Here is a 27432-nt window from a genome sequence, read left to right as displayed (position 1 = left end):
CCCGTTAGATTAGGGTGATTCTTAGTTTTTTCCTTTGTTTGCTGTATTCTCAAGGGTAACATTCTAGTAAATTTCTCAGTGCATGATTTTCAGCCCCAGGCATGAGAGTTGGCAAGCGAAGTTAAAAAGCTCTGGATTAGGAGATCTGGTATTTGGATTTTAGTTCAGTTCAGTCACTCAGTTGTGTCCTATTCTTTGCAACCCCATAGACTGCAGCACGCTGGGCTTCCCTGTCCATCACCCCCACCCAGAGTTGGCTCAAACTCATTTGGACTTAGTGGTAAATTTTTCTGGCCAAGAAAACAAAGCAATACCAGTGAAACCTAATATTTCCTCTATTATCACACTTAAAATACTCAATTATGTTTTCTTGGTTAGTCTACTCCATGTATAAACTCCATGAGGATTGAGGCCTCTGTATCTTTATTTCAGTGTAGTGTCTGCTTTATGGGTAGCTGCTCAGTAAATAGTTAATTTTGTGAATGTGTTGGTGGAACGGTTTTAGTAGGTGAGTGACTCAGTTATGTTTTCATTTCATAAAGCCCATTCTTCCAAAAGGGAGACATACTTGTTTAAATATTCCTATACATGTCTTTATGGACAGTAAGTCATCTTAGAAAAGGAGGGCGTCCAGTGACATACTACAGATCATATTCAGTACAGCTAGTCTTCTGTATTCATCTCACCAAATAACTCCAACGTGACAGATCCTCACTCTAGTGGAGTTTTGGTAATGAAATCATATGGTTCATGTCAGAGAAATCATTCCTCTCCCTCTCTTTATGTCAGAAAATCTCCCTTCACCATATGTCTCCTCACCAACCATTGCCTCTTGTTAGAGGCAAACAGTGTTAAACATTCTTCTGTATCCTTCCAGTACAAGCAAATATATACATTTCCTACCTCTTTTTTTATTATGGATATAATATACTGAAAACATTGTTTTGTATTTTGCTTTTTTAACTGAGCAGTAGATATTGGAAATTATTTCCTGTTAGTATGCTAAGGGTTTCCTTGTGTTTTTTTTTAATGGTTACATACTATTCCATTGTGTGGATAGTCATCATTTTTTTAAACCTGTATTTTATTGATGACCTTTTAAGTTCTTTTTCATATTTTGCTATTAAAATAGTGCTACAATAAAAATCTTAGTCATTTCATGTGTTTTTGGCATATTTACAGGCTAAATTCTTAGAATTGATGTATTAAAGGAGATGTGCTTTTGTAATTTTGATATTGTCAAATTATTCTTCATAAAATTTATACTAGTATATACTCTTATCTATAATGTGTAAGAATGCCTATTTACCCATACCCTCTGTAACAGTTTATTTGTGAACTTTTGGGTATTTGACAGTTTGATGAGTTTAAAAATGCTGTTTTAAGGTAGCCAATACTGTGCATGGAATAAGATTCTGAAGTTTTATTTTCAATCATTATGTTTTTTTTTAGCGATGTGACATTGGGGATGCTTCTAGGGGAAGTTTGTCTTCATATGCTTATATCCTTATGGTGCTGTACTTTCTGCAGCAGAGAAAACCACCTGTTATCCCAGTTCTACAAGAGGTAAGTATTTAAGAAAATTATAAAGTCATTTTTTGTGACAACAATAGATCTAAATATAGTAGATCTTGCTCAGTTCATGAGATCAGGAGGGATTTTTCTGTCATAAATGGCCTAAGTTTTCTTCTTTCATTAATGGTATAATCAAATAATGAACCTTTTGGGAAAGTTTATTATGGGAGAATATAGACTACTGAAAGAATATTGGAGGAATAGAACTATTGAATACCTTTTGCAACGTTTTTGTATTTTACAGTCTTAGAATGCTGCCAATGATTATGAAATTTGTAACCATTCAAAAACTTATACAGTCTCTCAGATGAAAATACATAGTTTCTTCTTTCAGAGTATTCTCCCTCCTTCTGCTTGGCAATGAAGCTTGATTTTGTTGAAAGTTAAAAGTGTTAGTCACTCAGTCATGTCCAATCCTTTGTAACTCCGTGGTCTGTCCATGGAATTCTCCAGGGAAGAATACTGGAGTGAGTTGCCATTTCCTTCTCCAGGGGATCCTCCCATCTCAGGGATCCAACCTGGGTCTTCCTGCATTGCAGGCAGATTCTTGAGAAGGGAAGCCTGAAGTTTGATTTATTCCTGTATATACTTTGGTCAACTTTGTGAATTTTGATTGAGAAAAAAATTCAAGGAAATTTTTTCTTATCTCTGTAAGGTCATGTCAGTTGTATTAAGCATAAGAATGTACATCAAAAGAAACATGCTCATATTTACTCAGATTTGGTGACTCATAGAGGCTTGTTATAGCCCATTTATACTCTCTAAAATAGAACCAAAAGAATTCTTAATCATCTGTCTGTTCCTCCTCTTTCTTGGCACAAAGTGAATGTGCAAGCATTGGGGTGGATCAAAGTCTAATTTCTTAGAAAGGTGGTTATTTTGAGATAGGCAATAACCATCAGAATTATTTGGAAATAAACATATTCTGATTTCACGTAAACTTTGATCATCATAGCAAAGATGTATATTGCAAAATAATAAGCCTTATTGTGTGCCAGATGGCCTTAGTAAGTGTTTTAAAGTTCTAATGAATGCCATGTGGTTTTAACAGCTTTTCCTTCCCTCTTTTAAACAAATAGGGGGAGAGAAAAAATTTAAATATCCTTTTCTAACAGAAAAGTTTAAGTTGCTTGAATCTGTGTTGAGTGATGTTTATTTTTTACCAAGTTTGTTCACTATAGAATATTTAAAATTTTGCATGAATTAGTTAAGCCTGCCAAAGCCAAGGTTATTCTCTATATTAGTCTGATTCTTGTTAAGGCTTTAAATTTGGAGATGTTATGCATAATTGCCCCAATAATATTATAGCAGCCATTTGCTATGCCTTTGATAGAATACTGTGATTAACCCAAATGGAACACAAATTTTGTTTTCATTGTGGTTTGTCTCTGTTCTCTCATTATGTTACCCATGGATGAGGAACTATTGAGGCAGCATGATACAATGGAAAGACAATATAATGGGTAGACCATGATTTTGGAATCAGAGTTAATTGATCTGAATCCTAATTTTAACATGTGGGCTTCAATAAGCTACCTGACTACCACTAGTCTTAATTTTATCTTCTGTAAAAATGTAATAATAGTAGTATTATTTCAGTGTTGATACAAGGAACAGAGACATCAAATGCTTTTGAATGTAGTAGATGCTAAAGTAGGAGTTTACAAATGGTGGTTGCTTTTATTATTACTTTTATTATTATCATTAGCAGCTTTATTAATATTATTATTGGAAAATTGTAGGTAGGATTGCTGTAGCCAACTTCAAGAACTGTTCCATTATCTGCTTAACAGACAGTGATTGATGAAATGAGAGACAGTCCATGGAATGTTTTCCATCATAATGAGCTCTGATTGTGGGGGGCTTTGTGATACATATGAACTGATGATAAATGGATTTTTGCTTCTGGCCTTTTTTGCTTGTCATATGGGACCCCATTGTCCATTGCTCTGGCATCATTTAAGTATTGATCATTGGCATCGATCAACTTTTAAGGGTAAGGATATGTTTAATGAAGCTGATGATCTTTGACTCCATTTGTAACTGAACTTAGACTGTAAGTGACTGGGTATAAAGTAAGGCTCTACTAAGAGTGTTATTCATGATCAACAATGCAGAATTCTTTAGGTCAAAGGAACTTTCCTAAGCAAGATGATTTTGCTGTATTCTAGCAATCATTGTAAGTAAGAGTAAATTTTCACATAAAAATTAATACCAGGAGAAGATTAGGGAGTGTTAGTCACAATCGATATTATGAACTATGTTTTCTTAGCTTCTATCAGCTTAAAAATGGAAATTGAATGGATGAACCTTGAGGATATTATGCTAAGTGAAATGAACCAGTCACAAAAGGACAAATACTATATGATTCCATTTATAGGAGGTACCTAGGGTAGTCAGAAACATGGAGACTGGAAGTAGAATGATGGTTGCCAGGGCTGGAGAGAGACAGGAATGGGAAACTATTGTTTAATAGGTTCAGAGTTTCATTTGTGTAAGATGATACATCTGTGGATGGATAATGGTGATGGTAGCACAGTGATGTGAATGTGCTTAATACCACTGAACTGTACTCTTAAAAATACTCAAAGATGATAAGCTTTATGTGTATTTTACCGCAACTAAAAAATTACAGTTTAAATATTATAGTAGATTTTAAAATATCATAATACAGAATAAGAAAGACTTGTTTGGTGAGGTTTTAGAGGGAAGACTTGAATGCTTGAGTAGAGGATGATTGGTGTTGAGAGAAATAAAAAGAAACAAAGAAGGTGGTGATCACCCTCTTTGGTGATCCAGTGGAAAAGACTCCACGCTTCCAATGCAGGGGGCCCAGGTTCTATCCCTGGGAGGGGAACTAGATCCTATGCTGTAACTAGGTGTTTGCATGCTAAAACTTAAGATCCCACATGCCACAACTAAGACCCAATGTAGCCAAATAAATGATAAAGTTTTAAGAAAAGAAAGAGAACGTAGATGTGTTTTGTATGTGTGTTAAGAGAAAGGGAGGACAATATTAGTACTTCTGAGGGCTGAAACAGTGAAAAGTTAGGCACTGTGAAACATGATAGTTCATTAAATCAGGTGGCAAATCAGTGATTAAAGGCTCTCCAGAGCCCTCAGGTGCAGTTTACTGTGTAATTAGCCAAAAGGATTGGGTTTGGATGCTGGTTATTTCTCAAAAGTAGGAATCTGTTGAAATAATCAAGGTCTAAAGAGGCAGCTTGTATAATAACACCTTAATCTATGAAGGCAAAATGTTATACTTTGGCCTCTTTAAAAACTTTTTTTTTCTTCTTTGAGTGTAGGATCCCATGTCTCTTATTTTAGATATTAATACCTGTAATTGCTGGACTTTCTCTTTTTTGATTTATGGAATGTTGAAATTTATGGTAGATGATTCTTGGTAACTGTGTTTGTTTAAATTATATGTAAATACTAAAAGGCCAGGTATTAGTTTCGGTCCCTGGAAACCTGATCTTTATGTAAACGTGCTTACAGAGTAAATGTATTCATTCAACAGACATGTATTAAGTATTCTCTATGTGGAAGGCTTTGATGTAGTAGGAATTTTTACTCTAGATGTCAGTTATAGTCCTTGCCCACAAGGAACTTAAACCTAAGAGTGAAACTAGAGGGACAGACATGCAGTTAATTTTATAATTAACTGTCTCATTTAAAACGGAAGGAGCCATGGCGAGCACCTTCTCTAGTGGTTTTAAAGTATATTTTGATAAGTTCTGTGCTTAGTCAGACTGCTCAGTCATGCCCGGCTCTTTGCAACCCCATGAACAATAGCCCATCAGGCTCCTCTGTCCATGGGGATTCTCCAGGCAAGAATACTAGAGTGGGTTGCCATGCCCTCCTCCAGGGGAACTTCCCAACCCAGAGATCTAACCCAGGTCTTCCGCATTGCAAATGGATTCTTTACCCTCTGAGCCACCAGGGAAGCCCTGACAAGCTCTACAAGCTGTTTAAAGTGTGTGTGAGGAGTGTAGGAAGGAAAAGATAGGCTGTAATATTCTCCACTCAGGCTTTTATCAGAGTACCTCTGTTTTACTGTTGAACTTCCCATTTTAGGAAGGGCTTCTAACAGTTTGAAAGAAAAATAAAAATTGAAAACAACTGACCTAATTAATCTCTTTTTTTCCATTGGGAAAACTGAGGATTTGGAAGGATAATTATCTTGTCCAGAATTATTACTTGGCAGGACTAAGACTAGAAATGAGGTCTGCTGACTCTGCACATATCCCAGCTTTTTACTTTATTGAATCTCTTTCTTAAAGCTCCTGTAAGAAATAAGTCTCAGAATTGCTTATAGAGGTCAGTTGTACCTGTACAATCATCTTACAAAATTCTTCTAGTAGAATAGCATTATCTTCCCCACTTTTCTTAGGACAGGGAATTACTATTCATAATTAATCATGAAGATTTCACAATATTTATCAAAATGTCAAGAAAAGCTATCTAATATTCTATTTAAAAGAGAATCGGTGTCCAGGCCCTTTTCAGCCTCATCTGATACACATAACTGATTAAAGGTACTAGAGCTGTTCCCCACAACAGCTTCTTTGATTTCCTTAAGGTTTATAGTCAATGAGTATTATCTCTTATGGATTTCTGCATCTGTGATCCTTTGATGAAAATGCCATTTTCATCTATTTTTTCTTTAGTTTTACTTAATTAAACTTGGGCTGGATGTGTTTTAATAGACCAAATAGATAACATCAAATGTATCATTTAGAGAGTCTGATACTCTCAAGATACCCTTTCCCAGCTTTGGTCTTTCAGATACATTTTATTCGTTTTCATTAATAACTTGACATCAAATTATACCATCATGACATGTTCCTTTTGTAATAAATATTTCAGTATGTCTATTATATGTAAATTCTAAAATGATGTGAAGGTATTTAGGCTTTGAGTTGGATGACTTGACATCTAATAATAAAATTGATTTTCTTAATGCAGATCTTTGATGGAAAACAGATTCCACAGAGAATGGTTGATGGATGGAATGCTTTTTTCTTTGATAAAACAGAAGAACTGGTAATTTCTTCATAGTTTTTATGTTGTGTTTGCATAATGTAATAATTTTACTTGGATTTGGGATCTATATTTTGGATAAGTATAGATATGTCACTCTCCTTTTTTTTTCTCACCTTAGAAAAAACGTTTACCTTCACTTGGAAAGAACACAGAAACATTAGGAGAGCTTTGGTTGGGACTGCTTCGCTTCTATACTGAAGAATTTGATTTCAAAGAATATGTAATTAGCATTCGGCAGAAAAAACTGTTGACAACTTTTGAGAAGCAGTGGACATCCAAATGTATTGCCATCGAAGGTAATCATTCAGCTGATATTAACTTAGGAACAAAATAAAGCAAAACAAGACAAAAGGCAGAATTTTTAAAATTTATTTTTAATTGAACAATAATTACTTTATAATATTGCTTTGGTTTCTGCCATACATCAACATGAATTAGCCATAAGTATACATATGTCCACTCCCTCTTGAACCTTCCTCCCACCTCTCACTCTTCCCACCCTGCTAGGTTATTATAGAACCTGAATTTGAGGTCTCTGAGTCATACAGCAGATTTCCTTTGAAAAACTAGAATTTTATTTCGCCAATGAAATTGAGAGGGAAACTGAAACACATTAGAATTTGGAAGATATTTCCTCTTTTTTTAAAATCAGTTTCCATCCTTTAATCTGTAATTATAAAAAAATAATTTCTGACTTTGGTCTGTGTTACTTAGTATTAGACTTTAGTTATGGTTACTAAGTATATTTATGCTATAATGAGCTTCTTAATTAAAGAATAAAATATTTCTTTTCTAGACCCTTTTGATTTGAATCATAACCTTGGTGCTGGAGTTTCTAGAAAAAGTAAGTTTTGAATATAGAAATACCCTGCTTTTAAAGCTCTTACACATTAAGGTCTAGATCTTCATTGTTTTTCTTCTTTCTTCAATAGTGACCAATTTCATCATGAAAGCATTTATCAATGGAAGGAAACTTTTTGGTACCCCTTTTTACCCACTCATTGGCAGAGAAGCTGTAAGTTTACATAATTTGAATTCTGAGTCTTTTCTGTTTTCCTGTAGAAATTTTTTTTGTAGTACAAGAAACCTAATCCTGTTACAAGTTGGTGTTAGGAATATGGGAAAAGATGGTTATAACTCCCTCTGTCTTTTCTTATTGCACTTACCATAGTCTATAGTGAGATATCTGTTGGCTATATTTTATGTTTTTTTAATCTATTTGTTAAATTCTGTCTCTCCCACTAGACTGTGTAGCTCCATGAGGTCAGAGGCCATGTCTGTGAGGTTTACCATCATATTGCCAGTGCTTGTCATAATTTCTGGCACATAGGATGCATCAAATAAGCATTTGTTCAACAAGTGAGTGTTGATAGTCAGGACTTAGGATCCTTTAATTTTGAATCTGAGGTGCTCCCTACTGCCTCTCTTCTATCTCTAGAAATCTTGGTGAAAATATAAACAGAGAAGTCAGTACCAAAGTATCAATGTGAAAGTGAAAGGGTTAGTTGCTCAGTCATGTCTGACTCCTTGCAACCCTATGGACTGTGTGTAGCCCACCAGGCTCCTCTGTCTATGGGATTTCCCAGGCAAGAATACTATAGTGCATAGTCATTCTCTTCTTCTAGGAGGTCTTCCCAACCCAGGGATCAAACCCAGGTCTCCTACACTGTAGACAGATTCTTTATTGTCTGAGCCACCAGGGAAGCCCAAAGTATTGATAAAACTTTATTTGCTGAGGCTTCTGCTTTAATTGTGGTACAGCCCTTGGTAAGCTGAACTAATGGCGTGGAACTAAGAGGATTCCTTTTACCTGAATTGGGGGGTGTAGTGTCCCCCATTCTATCTGGTTTAGGTTGCTTTCTAATAGGAGGATATCACAGTCTCACAGAGAAAGAAGGAAGAAATCTCAAAAGAGAAACAATGTCTCTGTTATTGCTTAATGAATATCTTTGATCTTGTCCAGTTTCATCACTCTTTCTTGTTGGGGTGAGAAAAGCAGAAAAAGTCGAGAGCTATTTTCCCTTGAAGCATTTTTGATAGTCCTGATTCATAGGCGGTGGGGGTGATAATAATTGTAATCAAAATAAAATAACAGTAAAAATTGAAATGGCCCAAAAGTCATGCAGAAGCAAAATATCTAACAAAAGGAAAATACAGTGATAATTTTAATAATATATTAAAATATCAATAAATGAAAAGCACAGTCAAATCACAACAAATATGGTGACACAGTGATAAAGTATTTTACCTGAAAATCATGGAGATTCTATTAGTATGTGTGCATGCATTTAGTTTTTTTTTTTTTTTTATTGGAGGCAAATTATTTTACAATATTATATTGGTTGGTTTTGCCATACATTGATATGAATTTGCCCCAGGTTTACATAAGTTCCCCCTCCTGAACCCCCCTCCCACCTCCCTCCTCCCTTTATCCTCCCTCTGGGTCATCCCCGCATGCCAGCCCCGAGCATCCTATAACATGCATTGACCCTGAACTATTGATTCGTCTCACATATGACAACATACGTGTTTCAATGCCATTCTCCCAAATCATCCCACCCTCACCCTCTCCCATAGAGTCCCAAAGACTGTTCTATACATCTGTGTCTCTTTTGCTGTCTCGTATACAGGGTTATCATTTGCATCTTTCTAAATTCCATATATATGTGTTAGTATACTGTATTGGTGTTTTTCTTTCTGGCTTACTTCACTCTGTATAATAGGCTCCAGTTTCATCCACCTCATTAGAACTGATTCAAATGTATTCTTTTTAATGGCTGAATAATACTCCATTGTGTATATGTACCAAAGCTTTCTTATCCATTCGTCTGCAGATGGACATCTAGGTTGTTTCCATGTCCTGGCTATTATAAACAGTGCTGCAATGAACATTGGAGTACACGTGTCTCTTTCAATTCTGGTTTCCTCGGTGTGTATGCCCAGGAGTGCGATTGCTGGATCATATGGCAGTTCTATTTCCAATTTTTTGAGGAATCTCCACACTGTTCTCCATAGTGGCTGTACTAGTTTGCATTCCCACCAACAGTGTAAGAGGGTTCCTTTCTCTCCACATCCTCTCCAGCATTTATTGCATGTAGACTTTTGGATAGCAGCCATTCTGACAGGTATGAAATGGTATCTCATTGTGGTTTTGATTTGCATCTCTCTGATGATGAGGGATGTTGAGCATTTTTTCATGTGTTTGTTAGCCATCTTTATGTCTTCTTTGGAGAAATGTCTGTTTAGTTCTTTGGCCCATTTTTTGATTGGGTCATTTATTTTTCTGGAATTGAGCTGCAGGAGCTGCTTGTATAATTTGGAGATTAATCCTTTATCAGTTGCTTCATTTGCTATTATTTTCTCCCATTCTGAAGGCTGTCTTTTCACCTTACTTATAGTTTCCTTTGCTGTGCAGAAGCTTTTGATTTTAATTAGGTCCCATTTGTTTATTTTTGCTTTTATTTCCAGTATTCTGGGAGGTGGGTCATGGAGGATCCTGCTGTGATTTATGTCAGAGAGTGTTTTGCCTACGTTCTCCTCTAGGAGTTTTATAGTTTCTGGTCTTACATTTAGCTCTCTAATCCATTTTGAGTTTATTTTGGTGTATGGTGTTAGGAAGTGTTCTAGTTTCATTCTTTTACAAGTGGCTGACCAGTTTTCCCAGCACCACTTGTTAAAGAGACTGTCTTTTCTCCATTTGATATTCTTGCCTCCTTTGTCAAAGATGAGGTGTCCATAGATGTGTGGATTTATCTCTGGGCTTTCTATTTTGTTCCATTGATCTATATTTCTGTCTTTATGCCAGTACCATACTGTCTTGATGATTGTGGCTTTGTAGTAGAGCCTGAAGTCCGGCAGGTTAATTCCCCCAGTTCCATTTTTCTTCCTCAAAATTGCTTTGGCTATTCGAGGTTTTTTGTATTTCCATACAAATTGTGAGATTATTTGTTCTAGTTCTGTGAAAAATATCGTTGGTAGCTTGATAGGGGTTGCATTGAATGTATAAATTACTTTGGGTAGTATACTCATTTTTACAATATTTATTCTTCCAATCCATGAACATGGTATATTTCTCCATCTATTAGTGTCCTCTTTGATTGCTTTCAGTAGTGTTTTATAGTTTTCTATGTACAAGTCTTTTGTTTCCTTAGGTAGATATATTCCTAAGTATTTAATTCTTTTCATTGCAACAGTGAATGGAATAGTTTCCTTAATTTCTCTTTCTATTTTCTCATTATTAGTGTATAGGAATGCAAGGGATTTCTGTGTGTTGATTTTATATCCTGCAACGTTACTGTAATCATTGATTAGCTCTAGTAGTTTTCTGGTAGAGTCTCTAGGGTTTTCTGTGTAGAGGATCATGTCATCAGCGAACAGTGAAAGTTTTACTTCTTCTTTTCCAATTTGTATTCCTTTTATGTCTTTTTCTGCTCTGATTGCTGTAGCCAAAACTTCCAGAACTATGTTGAATAGTAGTGGGGAGAGTGGGCACCCTTGTCTTGTTCCTGACTTTAGGGGAAATGCTTTCAGTTTTTCACCATTGAGGATAATGTTTGCTGTGGGTTTGTCATATATAGCTTTTATTATGTTGAGATATGTCCCTTCTAGTCCCACTTTCTGGAGGGTTTTTATCATAAATGGATGTTGAATTTTGTCGAAGGCTTTCTCTGCATCTATTGAGATAATCATATGATTTTTATTTTTCAGTTTGTTAATGTGGTGTATTACGTTGACTGATTTGCGGATATTGAAGAATCCTTGCATTCCTGGGATAAAGCCCACTTGGTCATGATGTATGATCTTCTTAATATGCTGTTGGATTCTGATTGCTAGAATTTTGTTAAGGATTTTTGCATCTATGTTCATCAGTGATATTGGCCTGTAGTTTTCTTTTTTTGTGGGGTCTTTACCAGGTTTTGGGATTAGGGTGATGGTGGCCTCATAGAATGAGTTTGGAAGTTTCCCTTCCTCAGCAATTTTCTGGAAGAGTTTGAGTAGAATAGGTGTTAGCTCTTCTCTAAATTTTTGGTAGAATTCAGCTGTGAAGCCGTCTGGACCTGGGCTTTTGTTTGCTGGGAGATTTTTGATTACAGTTTCAATTTCCGTGCTTGTGATGGGTCTGTTCAGATTTTCTATTTCTTCCTGGTTCAGTTTTGGAAAGTTGTATTTTTCTAGGAATTTGTCCATTTCTTCCAGGTTATTCATTTTATTGCCATATAATTGCTGATAGTATTCTCTAATAATCCTTTGTATTTCTGTGTTGTCAGTTGTGATCTCTCCATTTTCATTTCTAATTTTATTGATTTGGTTCTTCTCCCTTTGTTTCTTGATAAGTCTGGCTAGTGGTTTGTCAATTTTATTTACCTTCTCAAAGAACCAGCTTTTGGCTTTGTTGATTTTTGCTATAGTCTCTTTTGTTTCTTTTGCATTTATCTCTGCCCTAATTTTTACAATTTCTTTCCTTCTACTGACCCTGGGGTTCTTCATTTCTTCCTTTTCTAGTTGCTTTAGATGTAGAGTTAGGTTATTTAGTTGACTTTTTTCTTGTTTCTTGAGGTGTGCCTGTATTGCTATGAACTTCCCCCTTAGCACTGCTTTTACAGTGTCCCAGAGGTTTTGGGTTGTTGTGTTTTCATTTTCATTCATTTCTATGCATATTTTGATTTCTCTTTTGATTTCTTCTATGATTTGTTCGTTGTTCAGCAGCGTGTTGTTCAGCCTCCATATGTTGGCATGTTTAATAGTTTTTCTCCCATAATTGAGATCTAATTTTACTGCATTGTGGTCAGAAAAGATGCATGGAATGATTTCAACTTTTTTGAATTTACCAAGGCTAGATTTATGGCCCAGGATGTGATCTATCCTGGAAAAGGTTCCATGTGCACTTGAGAAAAAGGTGAAATTCATTGTTTTGGGGTGAAATGTCCTATAGATATCAATTAGGTCTAACTGGTCTATTGTATCATTTAAAGATTGTGTTTCCTTGTTAATTTTCTGTTTAGTTGATCTATCCATAGATGTAAGTGGGGTATTAAAATCTCCCACTATTATTGCATTATTGTTAATTTCCCCTTTCATACTTGTTAGTAATTGCCTTACATATTGCGGTGCTTCTATGTTGGGTGCATAAATATTTATAATTGTTATATCTTCATCTTGGATTGATCCTTTGATCATTATGTAGTTTCCTTCTTTGTCTCTTTTCACAGCCTTTGTTTTAAAGTCTATTTTATCTGATATGAGTATTGCTACTCCTGCTTTCTTTTGGTCTCTATTTGCATGAAATATCTTTTTCCAGCCCTTCACTTTCAGTCTGTATGTGTCCCTCGTTTTGAGGTGGGTCTCTTGCAGACAACATATATGGGGGTCTTGTTTTTGTATCCATTCAGCAAGCCTTTGTCTTTTGGTTGGGGCATTCAACCCATTTATGTTTAAGGTAATTATTGATAAGTACGATCCCATAGCCATTTTCTTTATTGCTTTGGGTTCGAGTTTATACACCCTTTCTGTGTTTCCTGTCTAGGAAAGATCCTTTAGCATTTGTTGGAAAGCTGGTTTGGTGATGCTGAATTCTCTCAGCTTTTGCTTGTCTGTAAAGCTTTTGATTTCTCCTTCATATTTGAATGAGATCCTTGCTGGGTACAGTAGTCTGGGTTGTAGGTTATTTTCTTTCATCACTTTAAGTATGTCTTGCCATTCCGTCCTGGCCTGAAGAGTTTCTGTTGAAAGATCAGCTGTTATCCTTATGGGAATCCCCTTGTGTGTTATTTGCTGTTTTTCCCTTGCTGCTTTTAATATTTGTTCTTTGTGTTTGATCTTTGTTAATTTGATTAATATGTGTCTAGGAGTATTTCGCCTTGGGTTTATCCTGTTGGGGACTCTCTGGGTTTCTTGGACTTGGGTGATTATTTCTTTCCCTATTTTAGGGAAGTTTTCAACTATTATATCCTCAAGTATTCTTTCATGGTCTTTCTTTTTGTCTTCTTCTTCTGGGATTCCTATGATTCGAATGTTGGAACGTTTAACATTGTCCCAGAGGTCTCTAATATTGTTCTCATTTCTTTTAATTTGTTTTTCTTTTTTCCTCTCTGTTTCATTTATTTCTACAATTCTATCTTCTAGCTCACTTATCCTGTCTTCTGCCTCTGTTATTCTACTGTTTGTTCCCTCCAGAGTGTTTCTGATCTCATCTATTGTATTATTCATTGTATATTGACTCTTTTTTATTTCCTCTAAGTCCTTATTAAACCTTTCTTCCATCTTCTCAATCCTTTTCTCCAGGTTATTTATCTGTAACTCCATTTTGCTTTCAAGATTTTGTATCATTTTCACCACCAAAATTCGAAATTCTTTATCAGGTAGATTCCCTATATCGTCCTCTTTTGTTTGTGTTGGTGGGCATTTATCTTGTTCCTTTACTTGCTGGGTATTTCTCTGCTTCTTCATCTTGCTTATAATGCTTTGCTTGGGGTGGCCTTTCCCTCTTCTGGCCATTTGTGGAGTTCTCTTTATTATGTAGTTTCCTTGCTGTGTGTGGGGTTGGACAGGTGACTCGTCAAGGTTCCCTGGTTATGGAAGCCTGTGTCGGTGTTCTGGTGGGTGGAGCTGGATTTCTTCTCTCTGGAGTGCAATGAAGTGTCCAGTAATGAGTTATGAGATGTCAGTGGGTTTGGAGTGACTTTGGGCAGCCTGTATATTGAAGCTCAGGGCTAGTTTCCTGTGTTACTGGAGAATTTGCGTGGTATGTCTTGCTCTGGAACTTGTTGACCCTTGGGTTTAGCGTAGGTATGGAGACGTTTGATGAGCTCCTATCGATTAATGTTCCCTGGAGTCAGGACTTCTCTGGTGTTCTCAGGATTCGGGCTTAAGCCTCTTGCCTCTGGTTTTTGGTCTTATTCTTGGAGTAGTTTCTAGACGTCTCTATCTGTCATTTCCAAGGTGGTTCCCTCTGTTTTAGCTTCTGTCTGCTGGTCTCTTCAGTGTCTAATTTCCGCCCTGATACTAGGGGGTGGGTGGACACTTTTTAAGGCTCAGTTGTTCAGTCCTGTTCTGGGAAGGGAGGAACGCTGCAGTCGAATATCTCTGGCGTCTGTGGGGAGTGCTCGCAGCGTCTCGGCCACACTGGGTTTGCCCCCGCTCACAGCACGTATGCTGACCCAGTCTATACTGCACAGGCTCTAGGTTGCTCTGCCGGGAACTGTCCGAGGCCGGCACCGGGTTGTATGCACTTCCCAGGTCTGAGCGGCTCAAGTTCAGGTTCTCAGGTACTCCACAAAGGCGCAGACTTGGTTGGGCCTGCGTTTTGTGCCTTCCCCGGTCCGAGCAGCTCAGGGGACCAGGTGTTTGGCGAGCGCGGTCTCTGAGACTTATCGCCTCCCCAGTCCCTGCCACTCAGTTTTCTGGGTGTACAACTGGCGTACCTTCTCAGGGGGATATCGACCGGCCCGAGCCCAAGAAGTCCTAATTAGCAACAAGCCTGTGTGCAGATTGTATCAGATGCCTTTCTGGGGCCGCGGTTGCCCGCTCCGGCTCTGGCTGCGCTCCCTGCCTGTCTCGGCGGGGGATGGGGGATGGGCCGACCGCAGCCGGCTCACTCTGCTCAGTCCTTTATTCTGTGAGCGGGGCTGGCCGAGTCATAGGTTAGAGCTTTCCGCCTTTTCGTGGGGAAGCTGTCCCACAGTCTGCTTTGCTCTCCCCAGTTCTCTCAAATTATTCTCGCGGCATTCAAGCCCAGTCCTCTCTCTAAGCAGTTCAGCCGGCTCCTCCCTCCCCAGCCCCCGCTGCTGATGGCGTATGCAGGCGTCTGCGCTGCTTCTCCGCTGGGAGTTACCGTTTGGCGGGTAATCTGTGGGTTTTAAAAAAATCTTAAAAAAAAAAAAGAGGGTTATGTGGCCCTCTGAGCTTCCAAGGCTCGCCACAGATTCGCCAGTGAGAATGTTTCCTGGTGTTTGGAAACTTCTCTCTTTTTAAAGCCTCCCTTCCCGGGACGGAGCTCCGTCCTTACTTCTTTTGTCTTGCTTTTTATCTTTTATGTTTTTTCCTACCTCCTTTCAAAGACAATGGGCTGCTTTTCTGGGTGCCTGACGTCCTCTGCCAGCATTCAGAAGTTGTTTTGTGGACTTTACTAGCGTTCAAATGTTCTTTTGATGAATTTGTGGAGGAGAGAGTGGTCTCGCCGTCCTATTCCTCCGCCATCTTGTTCCTCCCCTGTGCATGCATTTGTTTGGCAGAAACCTAGCAGTTTCATGCAGTCAGACTTTTTAGTGAAATAGTAACATAGAGTCCTCTTGAATGTGATTTGGCATAAGAGCCTATCAGAAGGGGCCTATAATTCTCCCAGTCATCTTTTAATTTGCTTTATTCTACTTTAAAAGTCCATATATGGTATTTTATAGCTTGGGTATACCAGTTTAACTCTTCTCCTTAAATGGACATTTAAGATGGTATCAGTGTTCTAACTGATATTGTAGAAAAATAACCTTGTTATATAGTTTTTCATGCTTAATATTTTTCATAGTAAAGTTCTTTCTTTAAACACATACTGTCCTGATTTGTTTGATATGTACTAGGATTATAACAGCATATAGAATAGATGTGTTTCATCCCCTTAGATTCTAGTGAAAATGAAGACCAAGTATATTTTCTGTACTTTCACCTTTCTTGCTCACTGAAACATTCCCATTTCAACTATTCTTCTATTCATTAGGTTCTCTGACATATTAATCCATTTTCTCCCAATCTGTCAGTTATCTCCTGTTTTCATTTTTTCCTCTCCATTTAATTCATGTTCCTTGGTCTACCTGTGGCATATACTTTATATTCCTCTGTACCATTGTCCTTCTTTGCATTGTTGTGTGTTCACCTTTACATGAACTCAGCCGTCCACCATCTCTTTATGCTTGGACTAAGCACCGATGGAAAAAAGTCTTAAAGCTAAGCAGTTTATAGCACAACTATAAATTAATGTTCACCAGCCTCAACTGGACTTTCAATACTATCTGACATTCTTACTACGTTTCTTTAGTTACCTCTTTCTCCCATTCAATAGGGACTATTCCAAGTTTTACTTATTTTACTCAAAATTCAGTGCCCAATTTGTTTTGTCCCATCTTTCTTCTCTGCCTTTCTCACACTTGGATGTTTTCCTTTTGAGGCAGTTCAGTTCAGTTCAGTCGCTCAGTCGTGTCCAACTCTTTGCGACCCCATGAATCACAGCACGCCAGGCCTCCCTGTCCATCAGCAACTCCCGGAGTTCACTCAAATTCATGGATGGTATTAAATAGATATTCCTTCAACTTTCTGCTACCATACCTATAAATCTGCTTGTATCTTCAGATATCTCTTCTTAAAAAATTTTTTGATTTCATATTGGAATATAGTTGATTAAAAATGTTGTATCAGTTTCAGGTATATAGCAAGGTTATACATATACATGTAGCTATTCTTTTTTAAATTCCTATTTAGGTTATTACAGACTATTGAGCATTCCCTGTGCTATACAGTAGGTCCTTGTACAGATACATACAGTTGATTATCTATTTTGAATATAGTAGTGTGTGCATGTCAATCTGAAACTCCCAGTCTATCTTTCTCTCCCTGCCCCTCCATAGCCATAAGTTCATTCTCTAAGTCTGTGAGTCTTATTTTGTAAATAAGCTCATTTGTATCATTTTTTTTAGAATTCACATATAAGCAATATCACATGATACTTGTCATTCTGTCTGACTTTCTTCACTTAGTATGAAAACGTCCAAGTCCATCTGTGTTGTTGCAAATGGCATTATTTCATTCTTTTTAATGGCTAATATTCCATTGTATGTATGTACCACATCCTTATCCATTCACTTGTCAGTGGACATTTAGGTTGCTTCCATGTCTGCTATTGTAAATAGTGCCGCAGTGAACATTTGGGTGCATATATCTTCTTGAATTATGCTGAATCATATGGTATCTCTGTTTTTAGTTTGTTTTTGTTTTTTTAATTTTGTTGTTAACTGGAGAATAATTGTTTTACTATGCTGTGTTGGTTTCTGTCATACAGCAAGGTGAATCAACTAAGTATACATACATACCCTTCCTCTCAAACTTCCCTCCCACCCCCACCCCAGATCTGTGCCTCTGGGTCATTACAGAGCACCAGGTTGTGCTCCCTGTGTTATACAGCAACTTCCCACTAGCCATCTGTCTCACACATGGCAGTGTATATGTTTCAATGCTGTTCTTTCAATTTGTCTATTTTTAGTTTTTTAAGGAACCTCCATACTGTTCTTCGTAGTGTCTGTACCAATTCATATTCCCACCAACAGGAGGGTTCCCTTTTCTCTACACCTTCTCCAGCATTTATTGTTTGTAGATTTTTTGATGATGGCCATTCTAACTGATGTGAGATGATACCTCATTGTAGTTTTTGATTTGCATTTCTCTAATAATTAGCAGTGTTGATCATCTTTTCTTGTGCCTCTTGGCCATGTATATGTCTTCTTTTGATTGGGTTTTCTTTTTTTTTATTGAGCTGCCTGAGCTGTTTGTAAATTTTGGATTTGTGATCCTTGTCCATCACATCATTTGCAAATATTTTCTCCCATTCTGTGGGTTGTCTTTTCATTTTGTTTACATTTTCCTTTGTTGTGCAAAAGATTTTGAATTTATTTAAGTCCCATTTGTTTATTTTTAAATTTCCATTATTCTAGGAGATGGCTCAGAAAAGATGTTGCTGCGATTTATGTAAAAGTGTGTTGTGCCTGTCTTTTCCTCTTGTTTTATAGTATCAGGTCATACATTTAGGTCTTTAATCAGTTTTTGTGTATGGTGTTAAAGAATGTTCTAATTTCATGTTTTTACTTGTGGCTGTGCAGTTTTTGCAGCACCATTTGTTGAAGAGACTGTCTTTCCTCTATTGTATAGTCTTGCCTCCTTTGTCATAGATTAATTGACCATAGTTGCATGGGGTTTACATCTTAGTCCGTTAATCTATATTTCTGTTTTTGTGCCAGTACCATACTATTTTGATGACTGTATCTTTGTAGTACAGTCTGAAATCAGGAAGCCTGATTTCTCCAGCTTTGTTTTTCTTTCTCAACATTGCTTTGGCTAATATGGGTCTTTTGTGTCTTCATACAAGTTTTAAGATTTTTTTTGTTCTAGTTCTGTGGAAAATGCCATTGGTAATTTGACAGGGATTACGTTAAATCTGTAGGTTGCCTTGGGTAGGATAATCATTTTGACAATATTGATTATTCCAGTTCAGGAACATGGTATGTCTTCCCATCTGTTTGTGTCATCTTTGATTTCTTTCATCAATGTCTTATAGTTTCAGAGAACAGGTCTTTTCTCTCCTTGGGTAGGTTTAATCCTAGGTGATTTTTTCTTTTTGATGCGATGATAAATGGAATTGTTTCTTTAGTTTCTCCTTCTGATCTTTCATTGTTAGTGTATAGAAATGCAAGATTTATGTGTATTTTGTATCCTGCTGCTGCTGCTGAGTCGCTTCAGTTGTGTCCGACTCTGCACGACCCAATAGATGGCAGCCCACCAGGCTCCCCCGTCCCTGGGATTCTCCAGGCAAGAACACAGCGGTGGGTTGCCATTTCCTTCTCCAGTGCACGAAAGTGAAAAGTGAAAGTGAAGTCGCTCAGTCGTGTCCGACTCTTAGTGACCCAATGGACTGAAGCCTACCAGGCTCCTCCATCCGTGAGATTTTCCAGGCAAAAGAGTACTGCAGTGGGGTGCCATTGCCAAATTCATTGATAAGCTCTTGTAGTTTTCTGGTGGCATCTTTAGGATTTTCTGTGTATAGTATGTCATCTGAAACAGTGACAGTTTTACCTCTTTTCCAATTTATACTCCTTTTTTTCTTCTCTGATTTGTCATGGCTAGGACTTCCAAAACTATGTAGAATAAAAGTGGTGAGAGAACAGATATCCTTGTCATGTTCCAAATCTAAGAGGTAATGCTTTCAGCTTTTCACCACTGAGTATGATGTTAACTACAGGCTTGTCATATATGGCCTTTATTATGTTAAGGTATGTTCCCTCTGTGCCCACTTTCTGGAGAGTTTTTATCATAAATAGGTGTTGAATTTTGTTAAAAAGCTTTTTCCGCATTTGTTGAGATGATTGTATGGCTTTTATTCTTCTATTTGTTGATGTGATGTATCATACTGATTGATTTGCAGATATTGAAAAATCCTTGCATCCCTAGTATAAATCCCAATTGATCATGGTGCGTGATCCTTTTGATATATTGTTGGATTCAGATTGCTAGTATATTTTTGTTGAGGATTTTTGTGTCTGTGTTCATCAGTGATAGTGACCTATAAATTTTTTTTTTTGGTAGTATCTGATTTTGGTTTCAGTATGGTGATGGCCTTATAGAATGCGTTTGGGAGTATTCATTTCTCTGCATTTTTTTTGGAATAGTTTTGGAAGAATAAGTGTCAGCTCTTCTCTAAATGATAGAATTAATCTGTGATGCCATCTGGTCCTGGACTTTTGTTTATTGGAAGTTTATATTTCTTTTTGGTTCAGTCTTAGTAGACTGTGCCTTTCTAAGAATTTGTCCATTTCTTTCAGGTTGTCTATTTTATTGTCATATAGTTGTTTGTGGTAGTCTTTTATGATCCTTTGTATTTCTCTGGTGTCTATTGTAACTTCTCCATTTTAATTTTGTTGATTTAAGCTCTCTCTTTTTTCTTGAAGAGTCTGGCTAAAGGTTTATCAGTTTTGTTTATCTTTTCAAAGAATCAGCTTTTTGTTTCATTAATTTTATTGATTTTGTTTATTTATATTTCTGCTCTGACCTTTCTTTCTTTCCTTCTACTAACTTTGAGTTTTGTTTATTCTTTTTTCTCTGTTGGCTTTAGATATAAGATTAGGTTGTTTATTTGTGATTTTTCTTATTTCCTGAGGTGAGATTATATTGCTATAAATTTCTCAGAACTGAGTTTATCATGTCCCTAGGTTTTAGATCATTGTGCTTTCATTTTCATTTGACTCTAGGTAATTTTTATGTCCTCTTTGATTTCTTCAGTGATCCATTGATTGTTTAATAGCATATTCTTTAGCTTCCATGTATTTGTGTTTTTTAGTTTTTTTTTCTTATACTTGATTCCTAATCTCATAGCAATGTGGTTAGAAAAGATGCTTGATATGATTTTAATTTTCTTAAATTTACTGAAGCTTACTTTGTGGCCAAGTCTGTCATTAATCCTGGAGAATGTTCCATGGCCTCTTGAAAAAAGTGTGTATTCTGTGGTTTTTGAATGGAATACTCTGTAAATGTCAATGAAGGTGGTCTGGTCTAATGTGTCATTTAAGGCCTGTGTTTCTGTAATAATCTTCTTTCTCGATAATCTGTCCATTGATATAAATGGGGTATTTTTAAGTCCCCAAGGCAATGGTTTTTCCCGTGGTCATGTATGGATGTGAGAGTTGGACTGTGAAGAAGGCTGATCGCCGAAGAATCGATGCTTTTGAACTGTGGTGTTGGAGAAGACTCTTAAGAGTCCCTTATACTGCAAGGAGATCCAACCAGTCCATTCTAAAGGAGATCAATCCTGGGTGTTCATTGGAGGGACTGATGCTAAAGCTGAAACTGCAATACTTTGGCCACCTCATGTGACGAGTTGACTCACTGGAAAAGACTCTGATGCTGGGAAAGGTTGGGGGCGGGAGGAGAAGGGGACGACAGAGAATGAGATGGCTGGATGGCATCACCGACTCTGTGGACATGAGTTTGAGTGTACTCTGGGAGTTGGTGATGGACAGGGAGGCCTGGCGTGCTGTGATTCATGGGGTCGCGGAGAGTCGGACACGACTGAGCGACTGAACTGAACTGAACTATTAATTACATTACTGTTGATTTCTCCTTTAATGACTGTTAGTATTTGCCTTATATATTGGGGTGCTCTGTGTTGGGTAAGTATTTACTTATAATTGTTATAACTTCTTGTAATGATCCCTTGATCATTATGTAGTGTCCTTTGTCTCTATTTTGAAGTCTCTTTTGTCAGAGAATATTGCTATTCCAGCTATCTTTTAATTTACATTTGCACAGAATACCTTTTTCCATCCCTTCACTTTCAGTCTGTATGTGTCCCTAGATGTGAAGTGGGTCTCTTATAGATATCGTGTATATGGGTCTTGTTTTTGTATCCATTCACCTCTATTTCTTTTGGTTAGAGCACTAAACCCATTTATATTTAAGGTAATTACTGGTATATATGTTCTTATTGCCATTTTCTTAATTGGTTTGGATTTGCTTTGTAGGTCTTTTTTGTTCCCTTGCTGTTTTGTTCCAGTAGTCATGTATGGATGTGAGAGTTGGACTATAAAGAAAGCTGAGTGCAGAAGAATTGATGCTTTTGAACTGTGGTGTTGGAGAAGACTCTTGAGAGTCCTTTGGACTGCAAGGAGATCCAACCAGTCCATTCTAAAGGAGATCAGTCCTGGGTGTTCATTGGAAGGATTGATGTTGAAGCTGAAACTCCAATACTTTGGCCACCTGATGTGAAGAGCTGACTCATTGGAAAAGACCCTGATGCTGGGAAAGATTGAAGGCAGAAGGAGAAGGAGATGATAGAGGATGAGATGGTTAGATGGCATCACTGACTCAATGGACATGAGTTTGGGTAAACTCCGGGAGTTGGTGATGGACAGGGAGGCCTGGTGTTTGGGTAAACTCCGGGAGTTGGTGATGGACAGGGAGGCCTGGCGTGCTGCAGTTCATGGGATTGCAGAGTTGGATAAGACTGAGCGACTGAACTGAACTGTTTTGTTCTCTTGTCTTGTGATTTGATGACTAACTTTAGTGTTGTATTTGGATTCCATTTTCATTTTTGTGTATGTATCTGTTGTAGATTTTCAGTTTGTGGTTACCATGAGGTTTAGATACTCAGTTCAGTTCAGTTGCTCAGTCATGTTTTGACTCTTTGTGACCCCATGGACTGCAGCACACCTGTCCATCACCAACTCCTGGAGTTTACTCAAACTCATATCCATTGAGTCGGTGATGCCATCCAACCATCTCATCCTCTGTTGTCCCCTTCTCCTCCCTCCTTCAATCTTTCCCAGCATCAGGGTCTTTTCAAACGAGTCAGTTCTTCACATTAGGTGGCCAAAGTATTGGAGTTTCAGCTTCAGCATCAGTCCTTGCAATGAATATTCAGGACTTTTTCCCTTTAGGATGGACTGGTTGGATCTCCTTGCAGTCCATGGGACTCTCAAGAGTCCTCTCCAACACCACAGTTCAAAAGCATCAATTCTTTGGCGTTCAGCTTTCTTTGTAGTCCAACTCTCACATCCATACATGACTACTGGAAAAACCATAGCCTTGACTAGACGGACCTTTGTTGGCAAAGGAATGTCTCTGCTTTTTAATATGCTGTCTAGGTTGGTCACAACTAGTTTGTGGTTACCATGAGGTTTTGATACAGCATTCTGTGTATAAAAAAGATTGTTTTAAGTTGCTGGTCTTTTAATTCAAATTTATTTCCAATATCCTGCATTCGTGTTCTCTTCTCATAATTACTGGTTTTGATATCATATTTGTATGCAGATGATTTCCTACCTTTACTTTGTATTTACTGGTAAGCTTTTCCATTCATAATTTTGTTTCCAGTAGTTTTGCCTTTTCTTTTCTGCTTAAAGTTCCTTTGGCATTTGTTGCAAAACTGGTCTGGTGGTGCTGAATTTTCTTAGGTTTTTCTTGTCTGTAAAGCTTTTGCTTTCTCCATCAAATCTGAATGAGAGCCTTGCCAGATGGAGTACTGTTAGTTGTAGGTTCTTCCCTTTCATCACTTTAAATATATCATGCCACTCCCTTTTTGCCTGCAGAGTTTCTGGTGAGAAATCAGCTAATAACCTTATGGGAGTTCCCTTGTATTTGTTGTTTTTCTTTGTTGCTTTTAATATTTTAATATTTTTTTCTTTGTTTTTAATTTTTGTCAATTTGATTCCTATTTGTTTTGGTGTGTTCTTACTTGGGTTTATTCTACCTGGAACTCTCTGACCTTCCTGGAATTGGATAACTGTTTCCTTTCCCATGTTAGGTAAGTTTTCAGCTATTACATCTTCAAATATTTTCTCAAGTCCCTTCTTTCATTCTTTTCCTTCTGGGACTGCATGATGTGAATGTTTGAGGCTTTTAAAGTTGTCCCAAAGGTCTTTTAGAGTGTCTACATTTCTTTTGATTCTTTATTCGTTCTATTGCAGTGATATCCACCATTCTGACTTCCAGATCACTTATCCTTTCTTCTGCCTCAGTTACTCTGCTGTTGATTCCTTCTAGTGTATTTTTCATTTTGGTTATTGTATTGTTCACCTCTATTCTTTAGTTCTTCTGTGTCATTGTTAAAGGTTTCTTTCATCTTCTTAATTTGTGCCTCCATTTTTTTTAAAGAGATCTTGAGTCATCTTCACTACCATTAATCTGAAATTTTTTTTTTAACCCTAGTTTGCATATCTCCACTTCATTTAGTCCTTTTGGGGTTTTATCTTGTTCCTTCATCTGGGACATATTCCTCTGTTGTCTCATTTTGTCTAACATTCTGTGATTACAGCTTCACTTCTGCAGGCTGCAGGATTGTAGTTCTTCTTGTGTCTGTTGTCTGCCATCTGGTGGATGATGCTGTCTAAGAGGCTTGTGCAGGCTTCCTGGTGGGAGGGTCTAGTTCCTGTCAGCTGGTGGGTGGTGCTGGGTCTTGTCCCTTTGGTGATCATGGTCATGCTCAGGAAGACTTTAAGTAACCTGTCTGCTGATGGGTGGGGCTGTGTTTCAGTTTTGTTGGATGTTTGGCCTCAGGTATCCTGGCACTTCGGAGAAGGCAATGGCAAGCCACTCCAGTACTCTTTCCTAGAAAATCCCATGGATGGAGCAGCCTGGTAGGCTACAGTCCGTGGGGTCGTTAAGGGTCAGACACGACTGAGCGACTTCACTTTCACTTTTCACTTACACACTGGAGAAGGAAATGGCAACCGACTCCAGTGTTCTTGCTTGGAGAATCCCAGGGACGGGGGAGCCTGGTGGGCTTCCGTCTATGGCACTTGAGCCTTCAGGCTGTTGAATGGGGTTAAGGTTGTGGGGAGGAAATAGTAGCCTCCAGGAGGACTCACACCAATGCATGCTCATTAAAACTGCTACTGCAAGTGTCTTTGTTCCCAGAGTGAGCCACAGCCCCACCCCCCACCTCTGCCAGAGACCCTCCAGTAATAGCAGGTAGATCTAGCCCAGTTTCTTATGAAGTCACTGTTTTTTCCCCTGAGTCCTGGTACCTAGAGGTCCTTGTGTACTCCTTCTCAGAGTGGAATTTCTGTTTTTCCCAGTTCTGTGGAATTTCTGCAATCAAACCCCACTGGCCTTCAAAGTTAGGTTCTCTGGGGGCTTCTCTTCCTGTTACCAGATCCTCAGGCTGGGAAGCCTGACATGAAGTCCTATGGTAGAACTTCTGTGCTATAATTATTTTCCAGTTTGTGAGTTGCCCACACAGCAGGTATGGGATTCGATTTTACTGCAGTTGTGCCTCTCCTAAAATTTTGTTGTGGCTTCTTCATCTCTGGATATAGGGTGTCATTTTTGGTAGGTTCCAGCCTTTTTGTTTTTATTGTTCAATGGTTGTTCAGCAGTTAGTTGTTATTTTGGTGTTTCTCTAAGAAGGGAGCTTCCCTGATAGCTCAGTTGGTAAAGAATCTGCCTGCAAAGAGACCCCAGTTCGATTCCTGGGTTGGGAAGATCCCCTGGAGAAGGGAAAGGCTACCCACTCCAGCATTCTGGCCTGGAGAATTCCATGGACTGTAGTCCATGGGATCTCAGAGAGTCAGACACAACTGAGAAGGGGTGAACTCAATCATTCTACTTCACATCTTGCTGGCCAGTCACCAGATACACCTTCTTTATCAGAGACTAGTCCTTCCATGGAGAAGGCAATGACAACCCACTCCAGTACTCTTGCCTGGAAAATCCCATGGGCAGAGGAACCTGGTAGGCTACAGTCCATGGGGTCTCTAAGAGTCGGACACGGCTGAGCTTCACTTTCACTTTCATGCATTGGAGAAGGAAATGGCAACCCATTCCAGTGTTCTTGCCTGGAGAATCCCAGGGACAGGGGAGCCTGGTGGGCTGCCGTCTGTGGGGTCGCACAGAGTCGGACACGACTAAAGAGACTTAGCAGCAGCAGTCCTTCCATAGCTACTCTAGATCCATTCATTATTTTCTGTACCTTAAATATTCAGTCTTTTCATCTGTGAAAAATATTTTCAAAGATGGAATAGATAAAATGTATCTGCAGATTAGGATTAACAATTTGCCTTCTATTTTAATGATAGGGAGCGGTAACTTTGAACTCCAATTAAGCAAATGTCTCCTCCAGAAAGTGTTCCTTTTTTCGAATTAGTAAACTTACATTATAAAAACATTATACTGTTATTATTAATATATTTTGAAATTCTTCAATAAAATTTTTGTGGGAATTTTCTTTCTCTCTTATTTTATAAGTACCTATATAATATAATGTCTTCAGTTTTACCTCAACACCTAAAATTTTAACTATCTGGCTCTTCCCAGAAGAACTTTGCTGACCCCAGGTCTGGGCCACCTTAACTAGGAAGGTAGGATGCAGAAAAATTGATTAAAGAGCTAGATACTCAGGAATAGAATGGATACAACCTGGTGATTAATTAGATTTGATATAGGTTCAGGGTGATTTCCTAGATTTTGCCATAAGCAACCGGGTAAATTAAGAAAGGCTTTCATTTTTGTCTTATCAGAAAAATGATAATGAGAGTTTAATAAATTACATTGGCTTCATCAGTAGTAAATGTAAAGAATTATATTGTGTTCTTTTTTAGAAATACAGTTTTATTGAGAAATAGTTCATGTACTTTAGCGTTCACCTATATAGAGTGAGTAATTCAGTGTTTTTGAGTATTTTTTGCAGGATTATGCAGCCATCACCACATCTAATTAGAACATTTCGTCCTCTCTCAAGGAAACTCCTGTCCCAATTTGCAGTCAATCCTCCTTCCTTTTTCCTCTCACTCTGTTGATTTGCCTATTGTGGACGTTTTATGAAAATGGAATCAGAGTATGTGTAGCCTTTTGTGACTGGTTTCTTTCATTTAGCAGAATGTATTCAGGGTTCATTCAAGCTGTAGCATATATCAATAGTTCATTCTTTTTTTATGGTTGAATGATATTCCATTGTATGGTTATATTACATTTTATTTACTCATTCATCAATTTGTTGGAAATTTGTATTGTTTCTACTCTTTGGCTACTATGAGTAGTGCTACTATAAATATTTGTGTACAAAATTTTCTGTGGATGTGTTTTCATTTCTTTTGGGCATATACCTAACAGTAGAATTGTTGGGTCATTTTAATAAGTTTATGTTTAACTTTCTGAGGAGCTACCAAGCTGTTTCTTAAAAGAGTTGGACTTTTTTATATTGCTACCTGCAGTATATGAAGGTTCCAGTTTTTTCGCATCCTCACAATACTCGTTGCTATCTTTTTTCTTTGCTGATAGCCAAGGTGTCTCTCTTATACTTTTTTCCCTGACATTAGATAGATTTGAAGACATCAGAGAGTACTAAGTAGACATGTTCTCTTGCCATCCAAAGATACGGGTATTGTCAGGATAAATTAGTCTTTGTGTTAGTTCAAAACTGAACTAAAGCTTAGAAAGATAACAAAGGTAGTAAGATAAAGCAAAAATGAGCTGATTCTTCAAGGACTTGGAAAAATGATTTAATTCTTATTGGTTCTCTGTATTCTTTTTAGATATATTCTACTTTGTATAATAAATGTTACATAT

The 27432-nt window shown here is 37.7% G+C and overlaps 1 protein-coding gene across 9 annotated transcripts in view; it reads left to right on the top strand.

The window, feature by feature from the left end:
- Positions 1–27432, top strand: part of TUT4 (terminal uridylyl transferase 4) — a 162073-nt gene that overhangs the window by 106957 nt on the left and 27684 nt on the right. For all 9 annotated transcript variants that reach the window (XM_088835298.1, XM_088835297.1, XM_088835300.1 and 6 more), the window contains exons 20-24: positions 1453–1566; positions 6547–6624; positions 6743–6920; positions 7421–7468; positions 7557–7639. In XM_088835298.1, coding sequence (XP_088691424.1) covers positions 1453–1566; positions 6547–6624; positions 6743–6920; positions 7421–7468; positions 7557–7639 — 501 coding nt within the window. The remainder of the gene's footprint in view (positions 1–1452; positions 1567–6546; positions 6625–6742; positions 6921–7420; positions 7469–7556; positions 7640–27432) is intronic.

This window comes from Moschus berezovskii, chromosome 4 (assembly GCF_049115385.1).
Source record: "Moschus berezovskii isolate FMDL1 chromosome 4, NW_MosBer_1.0, whole genome shotgun sequence".
NCBI lineage: Eukaryota > Metazoa > Chordata > Mammalia > Artiodactyla > Moschidae > Moschus > Moschus berezovskii.
The sequence above is the reverse complement of the archived record's forward strand: the minus strand, read 5'-3'. Positions and strand labels throughout refer to the sequence as shown.